This window comes from Coffea arabica, chromosome 2e (genome assembly GCF_036785885.1).
Source record: "Coffea arabica cultivar ET-39 chromosome 2e, Coffea Arabica ET-39 HiFi, whole genome shotgun sequence".
NCBI lineage: Eukaryota > Viridiplantae > Streptophyta > Magnoliopsida > Gentianales > Rubiaceae > Coffea > Coffea arabica.
Window position 1 is genome coordinate 67,408,553 of NC_092313.1, and position 20,524 is coordinate 67,429,076.

Below are 20,524 nucleotides of genomic sequence, written 5' to 3' on the forward strand. Positions count from 1 at the left end.
AACTAATGATTTTCTTCATAATATCTTTCTAGTTAATTAAGAATAGCTTGTTTACTTTGAATCAGAGGCTACTTTTAATTTGATAAGAATAGCTTGCTTACTTTTAATTTAGGGATAATTGCAGAAACCTCCCCTGAGGTTTCTACTACTATCATTGACCTCCCCTATCAATTTTGAAATAGCATTGACCTCTCCTAAAAAAAGTTGAAACTAATTTAAAAGGTAAAAGTGTGTGAATTTACTAGAGTACCCCAATTGAATTTAACTTTACCAGATGAAAGGTTTAATTACTTTCATCAAAACCAACAAATCCTTTCTTAAACGAATTAAACTAAACAAACTATTTTTGCATAGTTAAACTAATTAACTAAAGTTGTTGTCTGTCTGAAACTAAACAAACTATTTGCATGTTAAACTAATTAACTAATTAACTAACTAACTAAAGCTGCTGTCTGTCCGTCCAGCTCTGATTCAGAGTTTAGTTATTGTTTGAGACTAGTTGTAGAGGCAACCACAGGGTGCCAATTGCTGAGGAAGATGGTGCCATGAATTGGCGCCAATTTGTGACAAGTTGCTCTTGAGGTGACAAGTTGCCTACTTGCAGCATAAGAGAGTGTGACTTACTGATAAAATTCTGACCATTGAGAGAAGGAAACATAAGAGAAGAAATTTGGAACTTTTGCTTAGTTGATGGGAGGTTTATGATCCGTGAGAGATAAACAACATATGTGACCGTGAACTAGGAACCAATTCTGAGCATCTACTGCAGTTAATTTGTAAGAACTGAAGTTGAGTAGGTAAATAATTTCTGATGTTGTCACTTGAAGGCACAAAATTTGCACGTTAGCTCTTGTATGATACTAAGGCAATACCTGGCTACAGTGAATGCATGTTTGCTCTTGCATCATGAGTTGAATGTGTTAGTAATGATCAGAAACAAATGTGATGTTATTGTCAATAATGATCAATGCCAAATGTGATGATATTGTACTTGTTTTCAGACTTGCTGCTGTACTATGCCTGCACTTTAAGACTTGTTGCTCTACTATTTTAGTTGTTTTAGACATGTTTATCAATGGATGATGTATCATGTTCTATTTTTTGATTTTTAAGACTTGTATAAACATGGTGCATGCAACAATAGTCTCACTGATGACTGATCATCAGTGTAAATATAAGTGTCCAAACTAGATACAATTGTCTGTTGTTGTGATTTCCTCTTTGCTCAGTAACTGTTACTTTTGAAACTTAGGATGGATCTTCTTCCTGCTTATGACATAGCTGTCCACTATGAGGAGAAACAAGTGAGAATTCCAAATGTCGATCCAATTGGTTACTGTTTCATTAATTTGTTGTTTGATGTTGCTAAGAAGGTGTTCAGTGAAGTCCCTGGGCATCTGAATAAGTTAATACACATGAGGTGCCAGATTCCTAAGACAGATCGCATGTTTGATATTACAGATGATGATAGTGTTAGTGAAATGTTCTCAATGCATAAGTCAGTTATGGTGATTAATGTGCATGTGCTGGATATGGATGTTATTCCATCTGATAAAACCAATCAGATGAATGAAAATGGTCATAACACTGATTTGAACTTAGGAGAAAAAGGAAAGGACAATGTATCTGTTGTTGCCATTGATGATTCTGAGGGTGAATGTAGTGATTCTAGCTCTGATTCAAGCTGGCTGCACAGCATGGATAGTGACAATGAGAAGGACATAGATGTTGATAGTGCCTCTGTGGCAGGTAGTGATCAAATTGACATGTCCTTTTCTGATTTTGATGACAATGAGGAGGGCGATATAGTTCCTGATTCTGAAAATGAAGAAGAAACTGACCCTGTTCAGCAAGCTTTGAAATAAAAAATGTGGACGTACAACCCAAAAGCAGATATAGTGTTTAAGAAAGGTCTACTGTTTACTAATATCGATGCATTTAGAGCAGTTTTAAAGGACTATGTAATTCAGAAAGGATTTCCAATTATGAGACTGAAGAATGAGAAGAGCAAAGTCATTGCTATTTGTGGTGTTGAAGGATGCAAATGGAGAATTCATGCATCACCAGTTGCAGATTCCATAACCTTTATGATTAAAACTTATCAAGGTGAACACACATGTGTGATGGATAAGAAGAACACAGAAGCTACAGCTGATTGGATTGCCAAAAACTAGTTTCAGTCATGAGAATTCACCCTAACATGTCTACCAAAGGGGTAGAAGTAGAAATGATTCAATATGGTGTGCATCCAAGCAAATGGCAGATGTATAGAGCACTAACTAAAGCAAGAAATGAGATTGAAGGCAATCACAGTGAATCATAAACCAAATTGCCAAAGTATGCAGAACTCATCAAGAAATACAATCTACAAAGTATCTGCAAAATACATTATGATAGGCCTACTCTTCTTGTTGAACCTAGATTTCTAAGAATGTTTATTAGTTTCAAAGCTCAAAGAAGTGGATTTGTTGAAGGCTGTAGACCTTTTGTTGGTTTTGATGGATGTTTTTTAAAAGGTCCCTTTGGTGGTGTGTTTCTCACAGCAGCCACTTTAGATGCTAACAATAGCATTTTTCCTATTGCATTTGCTGTGGTTGAAGCTAAAAATAAAGAAACATGGAGTTGATTTTTTCATTACTTTGAGGAGTTTTTTGGGCCATTTAGAGAAAATGGTCCTCTAACTTTCATGAGTGACAAGCAAAAGGTATGCAACAGTTGCAGATTCTGGAATAGTTTTGTACTTAATTCTGATTCTATTAGGCATCAGTGTAACTTATTTGCATGTTTTGGTTTTCACTTCAGGGCTTGAATATAGCTTATGAAGAGATAGTGCCTGTTGCGAGTGGAAGGCATTGTTGTAGGCATATCTGTAGCAATTTTAAAGCTCAATTTTCTGATATTCTGCTTAGTAACTTGTTCTGGAGAGCAACAAAAAGCTTTGATGTTACAGGACATAATGAAACCATGGCCAGCATAAAGGAGTTAAACATAGAAGCATGGAAATATTTGGACAAAATTTCCAAAACAACTTGGTGCAGATATACCTTTAATACTAGACTAAAATGTGATCATATTACAAATAACTGCACTGAGTCCTTCAATGCATGGATAGGTGAGCTAAGAGGGAAACCTATCTTGACACTAGTTGATAGGCTGAGGAAGAAGTTCATGAAGAAAATGCATAAGCGATATCAGAAAGGGTACATGCTCACCACTGCCATTACACCAAAGATGGTTGATAAACTACAAAGAATAGGACAAGTATCAAGACAATGTGAACTCACTATGGCTTTTGATGACGTATTTGAAGTGGGGGATATGAATAGGTTTTACATAGTCAATTTACCAGCTAAAAGTTATGATTGTGGAGCATTTCAAATTTCAGGACTTCCTTGTAAATATGCTGCATTGGAGATTATCTACAAGAGACAAAAGTTGGAATCCTACTGTGAGCATTGGTTCTCAAGAGATATGTACTTAAAGACATATGCAAGTATGATTCATCCAATTCCTGATGAGAAAATGTGGTCACCTATGCCACATGTTACCCCTGCAATAGTCTTGGCTCCTCTATTAAGGAGAGCTCCAGGTAGACCAAAGATGAAAAGGAGAAGGGAACATGATGAAGGACAGTCTACATCACAACCAAAAAGATGGAGCAGGTTCAAGTGTGGAAACTGTGACTCTTTTAGTCATAACAAGAGGTCATGCCAAGTAGCACCTGTCTAGAATAAGAAAAATGGCAACAGAACTCCTGACCAACAGGTGTTATATGTGCTGAATTTGCTACTGAATCTGATTATTTTATACTTAATTCATTACTTAATGTTAGCTTATTGCTTAACAACAAAGCTATAGAAGAGCCAAACCAGGAAGAGGGACTGCAAACACAGGCCTATCAGGAGCAACTCTTTGGGTAAGATTTTTTTTTTTATTTAAGCTTCTGATTGTAACATTTACAGCCTTAGCCTTGTCGATGTTTACTATTAGGATCATGTCTCTGGCAATGTTCCAGTTGTACACTCAAGCTAAGGAAGCAATCCTTCTCTTTCAAGTCAACCTGCAACTGTGAATGTGCATGTGCAGATTCAGAGCACAGTAACCACTTCAAAGAAAAAGGTTCATTTGAATGACTGCATTTTATACATGTTTCAATAAAATGCTTGAGTGTAATGTTCAATCTCTGTGATTGTGCAGAGAGGAAGGCCTTTAAGCAATACTGGAGTATCTGCTAGAGGGAGCAGCAGGAGAAAAACTCAGATCACTCAAATACTACTCAGCAAATTGCTACATGTCAAGTTGCTACAGCTGCATTTGAATCAATGAATGCAGCTACAACACTGCACTCAACAAATGTTAGCAACAACAGCAGTTTCAGTATGCAATTCTGATGCATACTCTGTAGTTTTGGGAGGTGAATGCTTACTGCTAAAAGTATCAACTCAGTAGTATGCCATTAATTAGGTACATAAGAGAATATTTTGTACTCTACTGTTACAGATTTATATGTTTCTGCATCTCATGTCTTTGCAATCCTCACCATCTGTTCTAAGTCCTTTAATGCAGCAGATGTTGTTTTGAACTGAAATGGATTGCTCAGTCATGCTTTTGTATTAATGGAATGTTGTGATGCCCTTTTGTAGTAATTCAATCACAATTCTGATCAGACTTGTTGTATTAATGGATTAGTCTTGTAATGCAAGTATGATTCGTGACTGTTTTGTTTTGTATTGTTGGCTGAAGTGGATTTTGTACTGATGACAATAGATATAAACTTAACTGCTTGCATTTATAATGTAAACTACAAATGCTGCTGCATACATGATGAATAACTTGTTCCTCTCCTGTGTCTTACAACCTCAATTCGAACTGCAGCTCCATCTTCATATTCGCTAATGTACATTTCTAGATAGCATCAGCCTATTGACTTCACAATATGGATGAAAACATAAACAACAACAAGTATGTTGATTGCTACATTTATAGCCGCTGCACTTGTCAGAACAATTGGCATTTCCCTTTGCATTGCCGTAGACCTTTGTAGTTGTTGTTGAGATTGCAGCACTGAATTGGTGTCATAATTTCTACTGTTAACCTCTTCTTCTTCAGGACCCTCATACCACTGGAAGTACTTGCATTTTGCACAAAAAAATATAACTTGTTGGGGTTGTTTTCAGTCTCAGAAATTTTCAGTGTTGCCTTTCGATTGCACTAGTAATATTTGTTTTGTATTGTGAAGGATGTTGGGGAGTTCCATGATGCTCTCCTGTGGCTAGAAGAAGCCATTCTCTAGGGACTGCAATATGACTTGAAGCTACCAAACTGAGTATCAAGCAAGCTATGTTTTGAGTTGGAAAATTGCTGCTCATTATTTTGTAGTAATCCTGGTATTCATGCATGACTGACCATCGTTTATAAGCTAGTGCAAGGAACTGAACATTTAGCCGATAAGTAGCCGTTGGTTTCTTAGCAAATGAAGTTGTTGCAGGTCTGCATCTAGAAGCATGATGTTGCATTTATACCCCCTGAACTTACTTGATGATTAATGTCTATGTCCCTCCCTTGTTAATACTACTTGTCAAACAAGATCAGGGCAAATTTGGAAGAAATTTCTTATCTCACTTCTACAAATAATTTTTTAATAGGACATCAAGCTACCTGGACTGATTCTGCAACATATTGTTCCTGTTCAGGGGTGCTGTATGCCATTTCTGAACTTAGAGGGGAGGTCAGTGCAAGTGTTAGTAGTTTCAGGAGAGGTTTCTGCAATTTTCCCTTTAATTTAACACTCAATAAAGAGCAGAGATTGTATGAATAATGAAAAAGGATTTTCGAGTTTTTGTTTCATAAGCAGACTTGCAAGAGGGCTGGCCAAAACATCCAAATTGACAATATATCAACATGAGAAATTCATGAATGCGAAACTATAAAATTTTTTTAAATTCACATACATAATAGTAAAATAAATGGAAAAGCATAAATCTAATGGAAAATTTGAAAAAATGGTCACATATCTATCACTTTGGTGAGTTGAATAGGAAATTTATTAAAAACTAAAATAATTGACTGTTTACAAGTGTTTTAAAAGTTTAAATGGTTAAATAAATAATAAGGTTTTTTCATTTTAAAAATTGTTTATTCATGACTTTTGGGTTAATGGATGACTTTTGGAAGGGAAGGATGGGATTGGGTGGTTAAAAAAAAAAGTGTGCACGTACGTCTTTTACAAGTTTCATGTCTCAAGGGTTTATTTTGGTATATAGCTAAATACTTGTGGCATGAATAATGCTTATTATAGTTCAGAGGTATCAACCACAAGTCAATTATGTTGATCCGTTCAAATTGATCCTCTAATAAGTGGATTGGATATGTAATAAATTTTGAATAGGTTTAAATGGGTATTCAATTAAACCCATTTAATTGATGGGTAGTGAATTGATTCAACTCATCCATTTATACTCATTTAAAAATAATTATATATTTAAACTCAAATTTTAGTGAGTATTAAGCAAATAAATTTGAATTTCTTATTAATCTAACAACAATAAAAAGTCGTCATTTCTTGTTAAACAACACGCAAAAAAAAAAAAACGTAAGTAAGATTTCAAGTGAATCATACATGGGTAATTGAATAAATCCATATCCATTTTTTGAATGATTATAAAGGGTTGATTCATTTTGAACCATTTATTAAATGTGTTGACTTAATTATACATATTACCCAATAAAAAATTATTTATTGTTTTTTCATTTTAAAAATTGTTTATTCATGACTTTTGGGTTAATGGATGACTTTTGGAAAGGAGGGATGAGATTGGGTGGTTAAAAAAAAAAGTGTGCACCTACGTCTTTTACAAGTTTCATGTCTCAAGGGTTTATTTTGGTAGATAGCTAAATACTTGTGGCATGAATAATGCTTATTATAGTTCAGAGGTATTAACCACAAGTCAATTATGTTGATCCGTTCAAGTTGATCCCCTAATAAGTGGATTTGGGTATGTAATAAATTTTGAATAGGTTTAAGTGGGTATTCAATTAAACCCATTTAATTGATGGGTAGTGAATTGATTCAATTCATCCATTTATACCCATTTAAAAAATAATTATATATTTAAACTCAAATTTTAGTGAGTATTAAGCAAATAAATTTAAATTTCTTATCAATCTAACAACAATAAAATGTCGTTGTTTCTTGTTAAACAACACGCAAAAAAAAAACGTAAGTAAGATTTCAAGTGAATCGTACATGGGTAATTGAATAAATCCATATCCATTTTTTCAATGATTATAAAGGGTTGATTCATTTTGAACCATTTATTAAATGGGTTGACTTAATTATACATATTACCCAATAAAAACCCACCTAGACCAGCCGGAGTCACTCATTATTGACTACTCAAGTTTGACGCGAACATTCTCACTGTGAAATTCGCAAAAATATTTGAACTATATTGCATACAAATGCTTATTAGGTGATACAGACACGAATATACTTCCAATGTAACAATTTACCCAACTCGACTATCTTTTTAACTAAAGATGCCATTAAAAATAGAGCTATAGTTCATCATTTTTGTTATTTTGTTGGTTCAAAGCATCAGATTCGGTCACTCATTTAGTTCATGGAGAACTATTTAGTTTCAAGTAAACATTCATGCACGTGGCTAAAATAATTGTTCATTGCTTGTAGATAAATTATTAAAATGTTTTGAAAAACAATGAATATCACCTAAGGCTAGCTAGGAGTGTTCAATGCTTCAAAAAAAAAAAGAAAAAAAGCTAGGAGTGTTCAAGAAAAACTTGAAAAACTGCCATCAAGATAATGGAAATGGTTTGTATTTTCTTTAGGACTAATGCATTTAACCAATTGCGCCTAAAGGTCTGTTTGATAACATAAAAAGTGCTGAATCTGAACTTTTTTAGACACTCAAATGTTTTGAGTGTTTGATAAATGAAAATCCATTTGCTGAACTTATTAAGTAGTGCTGAACTTGTGTGTATTTTTTTCAGCATAAAAATCCTAACTGAATGCTTAATTCTGATAAGAATCAATAGAATTACTTCAACTACCTTATCTTATCTACCAAATCTATCATTTTTTATTAATTATGTTCAAAATTCTTATATAATTAAACAACATAATATTCTCTATCTAATGATTTTCTATTTCTCTTTTTTCGCTTTTGAATGACTTTCACTTCTTCTCTATACTCCTCATATAATATAAATATATTAATTTGATTTAAAAATAAATATTGTCATTTTCATACCTAACATTTTTAGATAATTAAATCATAGGTTCTATTTATTTTTTGGATGAAAAGATATAAGGGCAAAATTATCAAATTTAACTTATTAAGCATTCAGTTATAAATGTTTATCAAACAGTATAAATAGATTTAGCATTAAAATTCAGAAATTCATATATTTCTTTTCAGTGCTTAAAATTTAGCAAATTAATTGTTTCAGTATTCAGATTTCAGAATTCAGACTTCAAAATTCAAATTCAGTTTTATCAAACGGAACCTAATTCTCTCTTACCTTTCATCACCACTAACTCCATTCGCTCTACTACTCTTGTTTCTTTGTCTCTTATCCAAAATTCTTTTTCCTTACTCATAAAACCTGTGATTATTGTTGCGGAGAACGTTTGTATTTTCTTCATGACTAATGAATTTAACCAGTTGAGCCTAATTCTCTCTTACCTTTCATCACCACTAACTCCATTCACTCTATTACTCTTGTTTCTTTGTCTCTTATCCAAAATTCTTTTCCTTACTCATAAAATCTGTGATTGCTGTTAGGGAGATAAACTTTCGAAAGAGTCCATCAAAGAGACTAATATGTAAGTCGGAAACCTTTACTTTAACCCAAAAACTTAAACTGTTAAATCTCAAACCCTTACTTATATAATTAACCGTTCATTTTTCATTTTTCGAATTAATGTGGGACACTATTTTTTATTCATGAACCTAAAATCTCCCCCTTCATGAATAATCCCTCGCATTGAATCTAAGTTTACAAACTCTTTTTTGAATCCACTTTAGTACTCAATGCAAACTCACCTTAATACTTAAAGTTACCTCTTCTCCCAATCATAGACCCACTCTTTTTCAACATCCAAACTGGGTTTCGGATCCCCGCCTCTTGACTCCTTGGTTTAACACCAACCGGACTTCTTGTTAAATCCATGGCACACTTGATCCGACAATAGCCAAACTTCTTGGCATTTCAGTCCACCACCAAGAAAAGAATTTTCATCGATCCAACTTTTAGAAAAATTCACTTGCCCATCAGAAGTCCAATCTTGTAACCAAAAACTTTGATACTATTTGTTGGGGAGAAAAACTTTCATGAGAGCCTACCAATAAGTCCAATATAAGTCATGAGTAAAGAATAGTATCTTAAATTGGTTCGAGAGATAAAAAAGAGCAGTTAATATGTAAGTTAGGGATCAAGACCTAGCAATTTAAATTTTTGGGTCAATATTGGGTTCTTGACTTACATATTGAGTTATTTGATGAGCTCTCTCAAAAGTTTTTCTCCCAACAATTATTTACTTTACTTTTTTATAAAAAGTTAGAGCTTTCATGTTTCGTTGTGGTCCGCAACCTACTATTGTTATTGAAAAATAATTTGATAGTTTCTAAGAAGTAAATAAGAGAAAAAAAATATTCAGTATTTTAATTACTTAATGCGTATAGAGCCTGTAATGATTTAATCATGTATATTGTTTATCAATTTCAAGAGTTTTTTATTGTAGGACTCTTATATAATTTGGATACATGTTATACTGTTTTCTTTATCAACATAATTTTGTTTTTTTTTTCTCCAAGTACAAAAGAGTTCCGTTATCCTATATGATCAACCATATCCTATGTGTTATAATTCATGGGTTAACTGGTTGAATAGGATTAGAATATGGAAAGTAATTTTGTTGAACCTATATACGGTTAGAGTGACCGAAATTACAAATAAATAGACTATCTAGGTTGCAAAATGATCTGAGTTATCTAACGGGCACTCGCAAGCTTGGCTCAATCAACAATTGGCTCAAACTCGGTCAATATGAGATCGAGTCAAATTCGAGCAATTTGAGCAAGCCTTTGGGTCAAGTTCAAGACAATAATTATTCATCTAGGTCGCTGGTTCAGTCAAACGATATACATGCATTTGTACCATTTTTCATCTATTTTTATATTTTATTAGAGAGAAATATCTATTTTATCCATTTTAAAAATATTAAAATATTTTTTCATTTTAATGTGAGCTAGATTATGTTCAAAATCGATCTTGACTAAGCTGGAATTTGAATGCGAGAATGAACTCAAGTTTTAAACTATGAGCTTGATAAAGTTCGAATTTTAAGTTTGAGCCTAGTAAAAAATTAAGTCAAGTTTAAATTTGATTAGGCCAAAACTCAATTCAATTTGACCCTTGTGCAAAGCTTATGTCACCAAAGTTATATGATTTAACCATATGTAAGCTCTAAACAATTTATCTAGTGTTGCAACCTATTTGAAAGCCTAACTAGGTGAGCCACACTTTTGCATAATAATCAGTTTGGGCTTCACAAGAATAACGCCCTTTAACAATAAGCATGTTAATAGGCAAGATCTCTATTGGATCAAGTAGACCCTAACATATATGGGATAATTTTAGAAACTTGCCCTCAGGTTTGTAACAATTGCAGCCATCTTTTTAGAGGCTTGAAAAATTATAGAAACCTTCCCTAGAAAGTATGTGTTGGTAACAAATGGTGATGTAGGTACAAAAAGTCATAATGAATATCCTATATTATCCTTATTTGATTTGCAAAACAAATTAAATGACAAAAGAAATCAAATATCAACATTTCTTGTTAAGTAAAAAATTTTGGGTAAAATACAAGGAACCTCCTTGTGGTTTCGCGAAAAGACACCTTACCCCCCTATTGTTTAAAAACCTCCACATAAACACTCTAAATTTCATAACTAAAGTGGAAATTACCTTCTGAACCGGCTGAGTTACCGACAGTAGGTCGAATACCCTCGTCTAACCCTCGTCTAACTTTATATTGTAGACATCAACTTTCAACCACTATATGATCTTTGATCTCATTTTCTCGGAGGAAACAATATTTTGAAAATTATTTTAAGAAAGAATGACATTTTATATGCATAAAGTCCATCACTTACATCTTTAAATCATCAACAATTTCGTAACAATCCAATCACACAAATGCTTTGGAACAAATCACAGTATAAGAACCACCAAATTATTTGCCAGGGACAAAGTTTGTTGCATATGCCCAGGCATTGTTGTTCACTGGATCAGCAAGGTGATCAGCTAAGTTCTCCAAAGGTCCTTTTCCAGTTACAATAGCTTGAACAAAGAAACCAAACATGGAAAACATAGTCAACCTACCATTCTTGATTTCCTTGACTTTAAGCTCAGCAAAAGCCTCAGGATCATCTGCCAATCCAAGTGGACCAAAGCTCCCTCCAGGATAAATAGGATCAGTCACCTCCCCAAGCGGTCCTCCGGCAATTCTATAGCCCTCCACAGCCCTTATTAAGACGACTTGTGAAGCCTAGATGGCTAAAATACTCTGTGCATGAATTAAGCTTGGGTTACCTAAATAATCAAAACCCACCTTCACTGAAAATTTGTGAACCAGCTTTGAACCAAACTGTTTCTCCAAACTTGACACCATTTCTTGATAAAAGCTCAGGAAAAACACAACCAAGTGCTCCAAGCATAGCCCATCTTGAATGAATAACTTCTGATTTGTCAAACCTCCTCCAAAATTTGTAGAAGTGGACATGGCGACTTTAGATTCTCCCTAAGATTCGTCAATCGTCCTACATTTTTTTCTCTTAATTCTTCTCCCTTTTTTCTTTCACTCTTTGATGGCTTCAAATGTCTTATGCCCTAATATGTCACTTCAATATAGCAACTGAAGGGTAGCTTGGGAATGAAACTCAAGGTCTTTTCAAAGGAACCTCGCATACTCATCGTCACTAGGTTGCATGCTCGGTTACAGGTTAATTTCCACTTTAGTTATGAAGTTTAGGGTGTTTATGTGGAGGTTTCTAAATGATAGGGGGTAAGGTGTCTTTTCGTGAAACCACAAGGACGTTCCTTGTATTTTACCCACAATTTTAAGGTAGTTCTTTACAACAAAATTTAGGTAATATTTCAAGGCATCAGTTTTTAATGTTTGGACTTCTTTTTCCCCCCTTTTGCTCAGTAAGTTGTGAAGAAACTATTTTTAACAAATGCATCCTTACTAGTAGGCTATTTATAAAACTAAGTAAGAAGTCCATTTAAATGACTTAGGAATTAAATATAATGTACTAGGTGAGATGAGATTAGAGTTTTTAGATAAAGAAATATTTGTCAAATACCGTTTTCTTTTTCCATTATACCTACTTGTCACTTGGGATTTGCAGAGTTATCAAGTTTATTATAGTATTTTCATGACATTAAGGGAAGTAAGTGTAATTTTTCAAACTTCAAGGGAGGTTGCTGAAATTGTTAGAAACCATAGGGGAGATTCGTGAAATTATCCCTATATAGATTTCTTGCATTATTCTAAATCCAAATCTATACCTTAATAGGATTCAAAAAGAAGATTCAGATCCAAACCCTAATGAATTCTATGGGACACTTTATGTGCAATTCAAAGATTGAAGATTACATTATGATATGTTAAAAACAAGAAAACAATGGAATACAAAGATACTAAGAATCTACTATTAATTCGAATAGCAAAATCAATATTGAAGAATATTGCATGTATGAACTAAAAACAAAAAATATAAAGTTTTTGTTCCAAAATTTTATCTATATTTAACATGTAACCTTGCGTGCAGTCAAATTCCTCCACATTTTTCTTATTTTCTTGCAAAATTAGGTTTACGCTACTCTGAAATTTGAATTATGCTTATTGAAATTGCTCATTGCAAGTTGTTTCCACAAAACAAATACTCATATGTTAGAAGTTTCAAACTAATTTGAAAACAATATCTTTTATGTTATAAAACATTATAAAACACATTTACACCCGATATATTAATTAATAGTTAAAATATGTGAGTTCATGCATGTATTATACCAAATTAGGCTCATAATTCTATATATTTGGATATAAACCATGAAAATTTTGATTATTCGTAGATTTGAGCCAGAATAAACCCAACCCATCTGACGAGCCTAATTGACTATTGTGCAGTCACTGGTAGTTATGATTTAACAATTTCTCATTCCCTAGTGAAAAGTCCTGAAAGCTATCCCGCGATTTCCAGCCTTCTTTTCATCTTCCCAAAAAGTGGATGGGACATTCATTTATCTTATCATGTAAAAAATGTTTGTTTGATGCAGGTTTTCTTTCCTAAGGTACTTCAACTAAAAGCCCAGAGAAGAGAAGTGGGATACAGTCCCAAAATTTGTGAATTGATTCGAAGATGTATCATGCATGAGGTTCCGGGAGGAGTTGGAAACGGTTCAAGAATCGGTCAGAGAAAGTTCATAAAAACTCAACGTGCTCCGACGGTCATTAGAGGAGTGTCTCAAGCGCGTTGAGGAGGAGGAGAAAGAATCTAATCTGTTTATGAAAAAATCTAAAAAAAAAAAAATTGGGAGGCAAGAATAAGGAACCAATTGATTCAAGAGGATGTAGAATAGAGAAATTGCAGCAGGCAGAGAGGCTGATACGAGGTATATTTGATGTTGCCAAAACTAACACAAGTTTAGCAGTTTCCATTTAATTACTTAGTAACTTTGTTGCAGTCACAAATTTCCATTTAATTATAGGAATAGGTTTTGTTTTAGGTAATTACTTGTAAGTTAGTTTCTTGTCCTCCAAGCATTGTAGCTTATATAGGAATAGGTATTGTATTAGGTAATTACTTGTACGTTAGTTTATAAATAGGCTACTTGTTAGGGGAGCTTTATTGTGGTGTGAGTGAATTTGTCAGTTGTGTTTATTTATTTTCTTCTCTCTCGATCCTGTATTATTAGAGTTAAGATGGAAACGGAGAGGAAAGAATTAGAGGCCACCCGGAAATCCATTGATGAAAGCTTAGAGGAGATCCGTGGCAAACTAAAGCAATTAGATGAACTTTATAGAGAGCTGGAGTCAATTACGGAAGAGATCAAGTCCAGAGAGGGAATATTGGAGAGACTTACGAAGGAAATTGAAGTTAAGGAAAGAGTTTTCGGATTAAAGGAGGAAGAGCATGTTGCGAAAGAGAATGAACTGGAAGCCAGGAAAAGGGTTTTCTGTTTAGAGCAAGAGGAGCTTGTAGCCAAAGAGCATGAACTTGAAGCCAGAGAGAAGAGTTTGAATTTGAGGAAGGAGCGTGATTTGAAGAAGAAAATGAGGGTGCTTGATTCAATTCCAAAATCGAAGGAACAGTGTTCCAAGAAACCTGATTTGACAAATTCTGAACCAAGAGTTGTTACCGGCGTGAAGCTTAGTGGCAATAGTTCTGAAAGTGGAGCACCTGATTTGACAAATCCTGAACCAAGCGATGTTACAGGCATGAAGGTTAGTGGCAATAGTTCTAAAAGAAGCCGTCTCGACGAGTTAATTCATCCACTTAGACAGAATAGCAGGAAAAGACATGTTACGGGCACGAGGGTCAGTGGCAATATTCCTAAAAGAAGCCGTCTTGACGAGTTAGTTTCAAAATATAAAGATTATGATTCTGACGATCTTCCTCTTGCATTCCAGTTCTCTATACGCAACGTAAATCAACCAAATTCAGTAGGCCCTGATGGAAGTCTTCTCTCACGTTCTGCCCGAAGAGCACATGAATCTGATTCGGTCACAGATTCAGATCCAGAATCAGATTTAGATTTTGCTGAAAATTGACGTTGAGTTTACTCCAGAAGCATTTGGCGAACCTGATAATGGGGCTGAAAAAGTGATACTATAGTTAATTCCAATATTAGTGGCAATAGTCCTAGTTAATTTCCTTTTAAGTTATCAGTAGTTGGTAGAGATTTTAAAGAATTTGCTTTTAAGTTCCGTTTAATAGTTTCACCCTTGACATGTCTCATTACAGTAATAGTGATAAAGCATCTATGGTTAATAAAGTTTCCTTATTATCTTCAGCAGATTCCCTGATTATTCTATGTCATAAAGCATCAAGGAAAGAGGGAGAGAGTGAAGGGAGGAGGAGGAAGAGGGTGGTGGCGTGGGTGGCATAAAATTCTTTAAAAAATCTCAAAAATTCATAAATTCTAAAGATACCCAAAAATACGTTCAAAAAAATCCCTAAAATACGCCAAAAACACTTCTAATAACATCTACAGTAAAGTTTTTCATATATACAATTACAGTAAATTTTTTGAGAAATAATCTCAAAGAAAACAATTAATCCAAATGGAGTCAAGATAAAGTATGGTGGCGATTCGTGGTTGTCGAACTTTAGCAAAAGAAAGGTTAACACTTGAAAAGAAGATACGAAGAGGGATTTGAGATTTTAATACCAATTAAATGATTTTAATATTTGTTCTTAAGTTTTTTAAATTTTGCTACGAAAAGGGGTATTTTGGGATCAACTAATTTTTTCCCCTACTTCATCAAAATAGGTTTTATTGTTACTCAAAATTAGGGATGGCAACGGGGCGGGGTTGGGGCGGGGGACCCCTCCTCCATCCCCCGCCCCGCTGCCTACAAACTCCCCCCGCCCCCGCTCCATCACCCATCCCCCGCTCCCCCCGCCCCGTCGCCGCCCCGCCCCGCTTCCCCCGCGGTGTCCCCGCGGGGCTAATAAAAATTTGTTATATAATTTTATTATGGTTAAATTTTAGCAAATAATCAAGTACTAAAATATCAACACATCATCAAATTATTATTCATTGTAATTTTACAATTGAAACTTATAAAAACAATCAAACAAAAATTATTTGAATATAATCCAACTTGATGAAATAAATATAACTAAAGTAGTCAAGTTTTCACTTTTGGCACAAATACAATCACTAATTCATTATTGTGCTTTGTGCTTTTTTTAAGAAAAAAATGTTATTGTATTAAGTGTAATTAGGGATTTAGTATAAATGTATTAGTAAATTTAGTATAATCAATTAATAATTTGTGTTAGTACACATATATAATTATTAGTATAATTAATAATATCAATTATATTATATATACTAATAGATATCATATAATATATATAACTAATAATATCATTATCATAAGTTTGTAACTAATTAAATTATATATTATATATATAATTATATACATATATATATTTTATATATTTATTTTTTTAAAGCGGGTGGCGGGGCGGGGGAGTGCCGTTTCTAAACGGGGGGGAAAAAATTCCCCCCACCCCATTAGCCCCCCGCGGGGCGAGTGCCCGCGGTCACCCGCCCCCATTGCCATCCCTACTCAAAATGTCACAAAGGGGAGCTAAGTGTAATTATTTAAACTTAAGGGAAGGTATCTATAATTAAGCTAAACCTCAGGGGCGGTATGGGAAATTAATCCCTATAACTTATATACTAATATTTTATTACGAAAGTAAAATGTATATTTTTCTGTTGAGGAGAGCAAAGTTAGATTTTTTTTTTCCTAGTTCTAGAGGACAAAGTGTGATGAATGAGAAGGGCAAAAATTGAAGTTACTGTTTTGGTCCTTTAAGATCTGAACTTCCACTAGGTTAATGGAGCAAAATATATATTGTTTTGATCGAAAGAGGCAAAATGTGATTACCCCTAGTACAAGGGGCAAAGTGATATTAATTCTGGATTAAACACAACCATTGTCATGGCATATTAAAGAAGTATTTTTATAAAAAAAAAAAAATTTCTAACAGAGGAAATATAGAATTTAAAAGGAGATATTAAAACCCACCCCCCATTTTGTTTAAAATTTTTTTCCTTGCGTAGAATTTAAAGGGAACTAGTGTGAATACCCGTGCTACGCACGGTGCTGATATTATTGAAAAAATTAAAATAAAAGGGTGAATTAAAAAAGGTTAAAAAATTGTACCAATACAATTAAAATATGATATCTGTCTAACAATAATTTGAAATATGATAGAATGTGTATATTATTCAAAAATTACCTTTTTCGGAAGATAGATCCTGAAAAAATAATAAAAATTTATATTAGAAAATGAATGATATATGAATAAAAATGAATGTAATTAAATGTTATTAAAATAAAATACTTACAAATATTATGCATTCGATTTGATAATCTTGCATGAAGGTGCAAACACTCTTCACACTAATCAACTTTTAGTATGAAAGCCAAAATTGGTGATTTAATTAATTCTATTGAATTTTGTGGAATGCGTACTACAAATAAAAATGCACGATCTTTGCATGAATTGATTCGTTGGTTGAATAACCTATCACCATTGTCCTGAGAATTAAGTAAGTGCGAAATTCAAAATTAGTTTATTTTTTTTACATAGTTTATAAATAGCATTATAAAAAATAAACATATATCAAGAAATTCTACCTTCTTTTGTAATTCTCTGAAAAAAGAAGCATTACAACCAAATATGAACAGTGCATGTCTGCCCTGTAGATTAAGATGCATGTTACCACTGGAATCTTTGCTTTGTATGTTAACATTGTACCTGTTTGATAAATAAAATATTATATACAATACAGAAAAATTTGTTGAAATTAAAGGTACATGAAATTAATTGCCTAACGACAGTGTCGACCACGTCATTATAATGCATATACACTGTTTTTGAAAAACGACCTTCACATAGTTATCCACAATTTTTGCATAACTCATAGAACATGTTTTCTATATTAATGCTCTGAATGTAAGCAAGTATTCGAAAATATTTAACCTAATAAGAATGAAAGAAGGTATAGGTTATGATTATAAAATTAAAAAATTTATGCAATAATTAAATTAAATAGAGTAAGTTTACCATACGCATGATTGTATATTCAGATATCCATATTCTCTTTGAATTTGCTATCAACAATGCTTGTGATGTTGTAAAATTGATTGACCTCAACCACGTAACTAACTTTCGAGCATATGTATCATTTTCAAACCTACAATTTTTTGAAATACATGTTGATAAGAGTATGAAACAACATTAAAAGTTTGATGTAGTGTTATTGATGGAACTCACCAACTGCATAGGTATCGAGCAAAATCTAAATTGTGATTGATATACAATTTGCTAACTCCAATTATACAAAGTGATGGTCCTACATAGTATGGTTATATTCGCTAAAAAATTATTCAAATTATATAGAGTATAAGTAAAAGCATTTGATTTACCTCTGAAATTTCGTACGCAAATATCACATGCTAGTAAAATATTATTTTTTTATAGCAGATTGATATTATAAGATTTGTAGTATATTCAATAATTGATACTCAAATCACCGATAAGGCAAATTTTGCCTAAATAAGCTTTACAGTGTCCTAACTCCTTGCAAAAAAAAAAAAAGCACTAAATAGTCCTAATTGGCATCGCAAGTTATGGAAACGTGCCAATGCCATCTAGGCCTAATTTTTTTTTTAGGTCAAAATCTAGTCCTAATAGGTTCTGCTGTTTTTTGATCATGTTGTATGCTTGCGAATTAAAATTGTATTAAAATAGCACATGAATGAGCATTTGTCTTTAATTAAGGAGTAAAAAGGATTTAAAGTATAAATAACAAACTATAAACGGTTTATGAAGTAGATTATGAGAAAGTTTTAAATTTTAAATTTGACTGGTGATAGGGTTGGTTATAACCCACTACTTTTTGTGTATTAAAATAAATACAAAAATCTATAACCCACTACTTGTTACGTTCTTGGGATTTTTTTTAGGGTTAAATATAGTAAACCCCTTAACTTTACATTTAGCTGCACTTTACTTCCTTAACTTTACATTTAGTTGCGCATTTGTGATTTTTTTGAAACGTGATTGTAATTTGCAAAGCTCATTTGTAGGGGTGGTTATAGGGTTAGTGTGGTGACAAACATTTCTTAATTATAAAAATGTAACATTGTATTAAAATAGCATACGAATGAGCATTTGTCTTTAATTAAGGAGTAAAAAGGATTTAATGTATAAATAACAAACTATAAATGCTTTATGAAGTAGATAGTGGGAAAGTTTTAAATTTTAAATTGGACTGGTGATAGAGTTGGTTATAACCCACTACTTGTTATGTATTAAAATAAATACAAAATTCTAGAAAAAAGAATGAGAAGTTTGGAAGCCATTGAGAGGATCTCTGCTAAAAATCCCTTCTGAAATACATATAGATATAGATTAAGAACCCACAACCTCTACATCTTCAGAAAACAGACCTTAGACTGAGACCGTTACACTTAAAAAAAAAAAAAGAAAGACCTTAAACTGAGACCACACTCTGGATCGTATAAAAGAAGCCTTTGACAATTCGTCAGAACAATACTACTTCCATTTAACAATTTCTCACAATTTCTCTTACCCGATGAATATTTTTTTTAGCATTCCAATCTGGAGCTAGAGAGATTATAACTCTCCTTTTTTCCTATACATCTGAAACTAAAAATGCAATTAATGATGTCCCATGATTCCAATACTTCTTTCCGTCTTCTCAATAGGAGAGGGAGAGGAGGAATCTATTGCAATTACGTGCTCTGTTTGATTTAGCTGTTTTTGAAGATACTTTTGAAATATTTTATTATAACAGTGTATATAAAAAAATTTTATTATAGGTTTTTTTGTGATGTTTTTGGAGGGGTTTTTGAAATATAATTTGAAGTACCTCTTAAAATTAAAATATTTCTAAAATACTTTTTAAAATTTAATACTATCACCCACAACCACCACCTACACCTATCACCGCCACCATCTTTTCCCTCTTCTTTTCTCCTCTCCCTCACTCTTCCACCTCATTCTCCTCTCTTTTCCCCTTCCCTCTTCCTCCTCCCCTCCCCTTCCCACCCCGTCCCTTGACTCTCCCCTCCCTCTCTCGATCTAGCCGCAGCTAGATTGTGGGGAAAAGGGAGGGGAGGATTGAGGGATGGGAAGGAAGGGGAAGGGAGGAAAAAGAGGAAAGGGGAAGAGGGAAGGAGGAAGACGGAGGAAAGGGACGAGGAAGAGGGAGGGAGAGGAGGAAGTGAGGAATGATAGTGGTAGTGGGTGGGGGCGGTTGTAATGGTGGTGACAGGCGTAAAATATTGTAGAATTTATTTTTAAAATTTTTTTTTGTATATATTTGTGAGTTTTTTTGATATATTGTATGGATGAAATGTTTTTTGAATTATTTTTATTTGTGTATTACTATAACATTGTATTTGAAAAACTAGTTTTTGAAAAATAGGCCATTCCAAATAGAGCCTATGTTTTCATAAAAGGTTTGATGCTAGTTTTCTCCTTTACTAAAAACCCACAAAAAAGAGGTCTGACTTCAACCAAGTCTTGTTTTTGTTCTTTCTCGTTATTGTGGAACATGCTTTCAGCATAGTGATTGATTTGCACAGGGAGCACGGACATGGGTGTTTTGCAAGTATTATCTGAGTAGGTAGAGAAAAATTTGGACTTGATTCGAAGATGTT

The 20,524-nt window shown here is 33.4% G+C and overlaps 1 protein-coding gene and 1 pseudogene across 1 annotated transcript; one reads left to right on the forward strand and one right to left on the reverse strand.

Moving 5' to 3' along the window:
• Positions 1-1,868: 1,868 nt before the first annotated feature.
• On the forward strand, positions 1,869-3,729 carry LOC113729349 (uncharacterized). Its single transcript, XM_027253655.1, has 3 exons — positions 1,869-2,106; positions 2,517-2,593; positions 2,803-3,729. Exons 1-3 carry the CDS (start codon positions 1,869-1,871, stop codon positions 3,727-3,729), a joined length of 1,242 nt encoding a protein of 413 aa, XP_027109456.1.
• A 7,520-nt stretch (positions 3,730-11,249) lies between these two features.
• On the reverse strand, positions 11,250-12,013 carry LOC113729350 (chlorophyll a-b binding protein of LHCII type 1-like; annotated as a pseudogene).
• Between the last annotated feature and the right edge of the window lie 8,511 nt (positions 12,014-20,524).

Bases quoted from the DNA above. Each gene is read 5' to 3' on its own strand.
- LOC113729349 (XM_027253655.1), top strand. From the start codon at position 1,869: ATGTGGACGTACAACCCAAAAGCAGATATAGTGTTTAAGAAAGGTCTA. The intron at 2,107-2,516 runs GTGAACACACAT...GTTTTTTAAAAG, and splicing joins TATGATTAAAACTTATCAAG to GTCCCTTTGGTGGTGTGTTT. The intron at 2,594-2,802 runs GTTGAAGCTAAA...TTTTCACTTCAG, and splicing joins TTCCTATTGCATTTGCTGTG to GGCTTGAATATAGCTTATGA.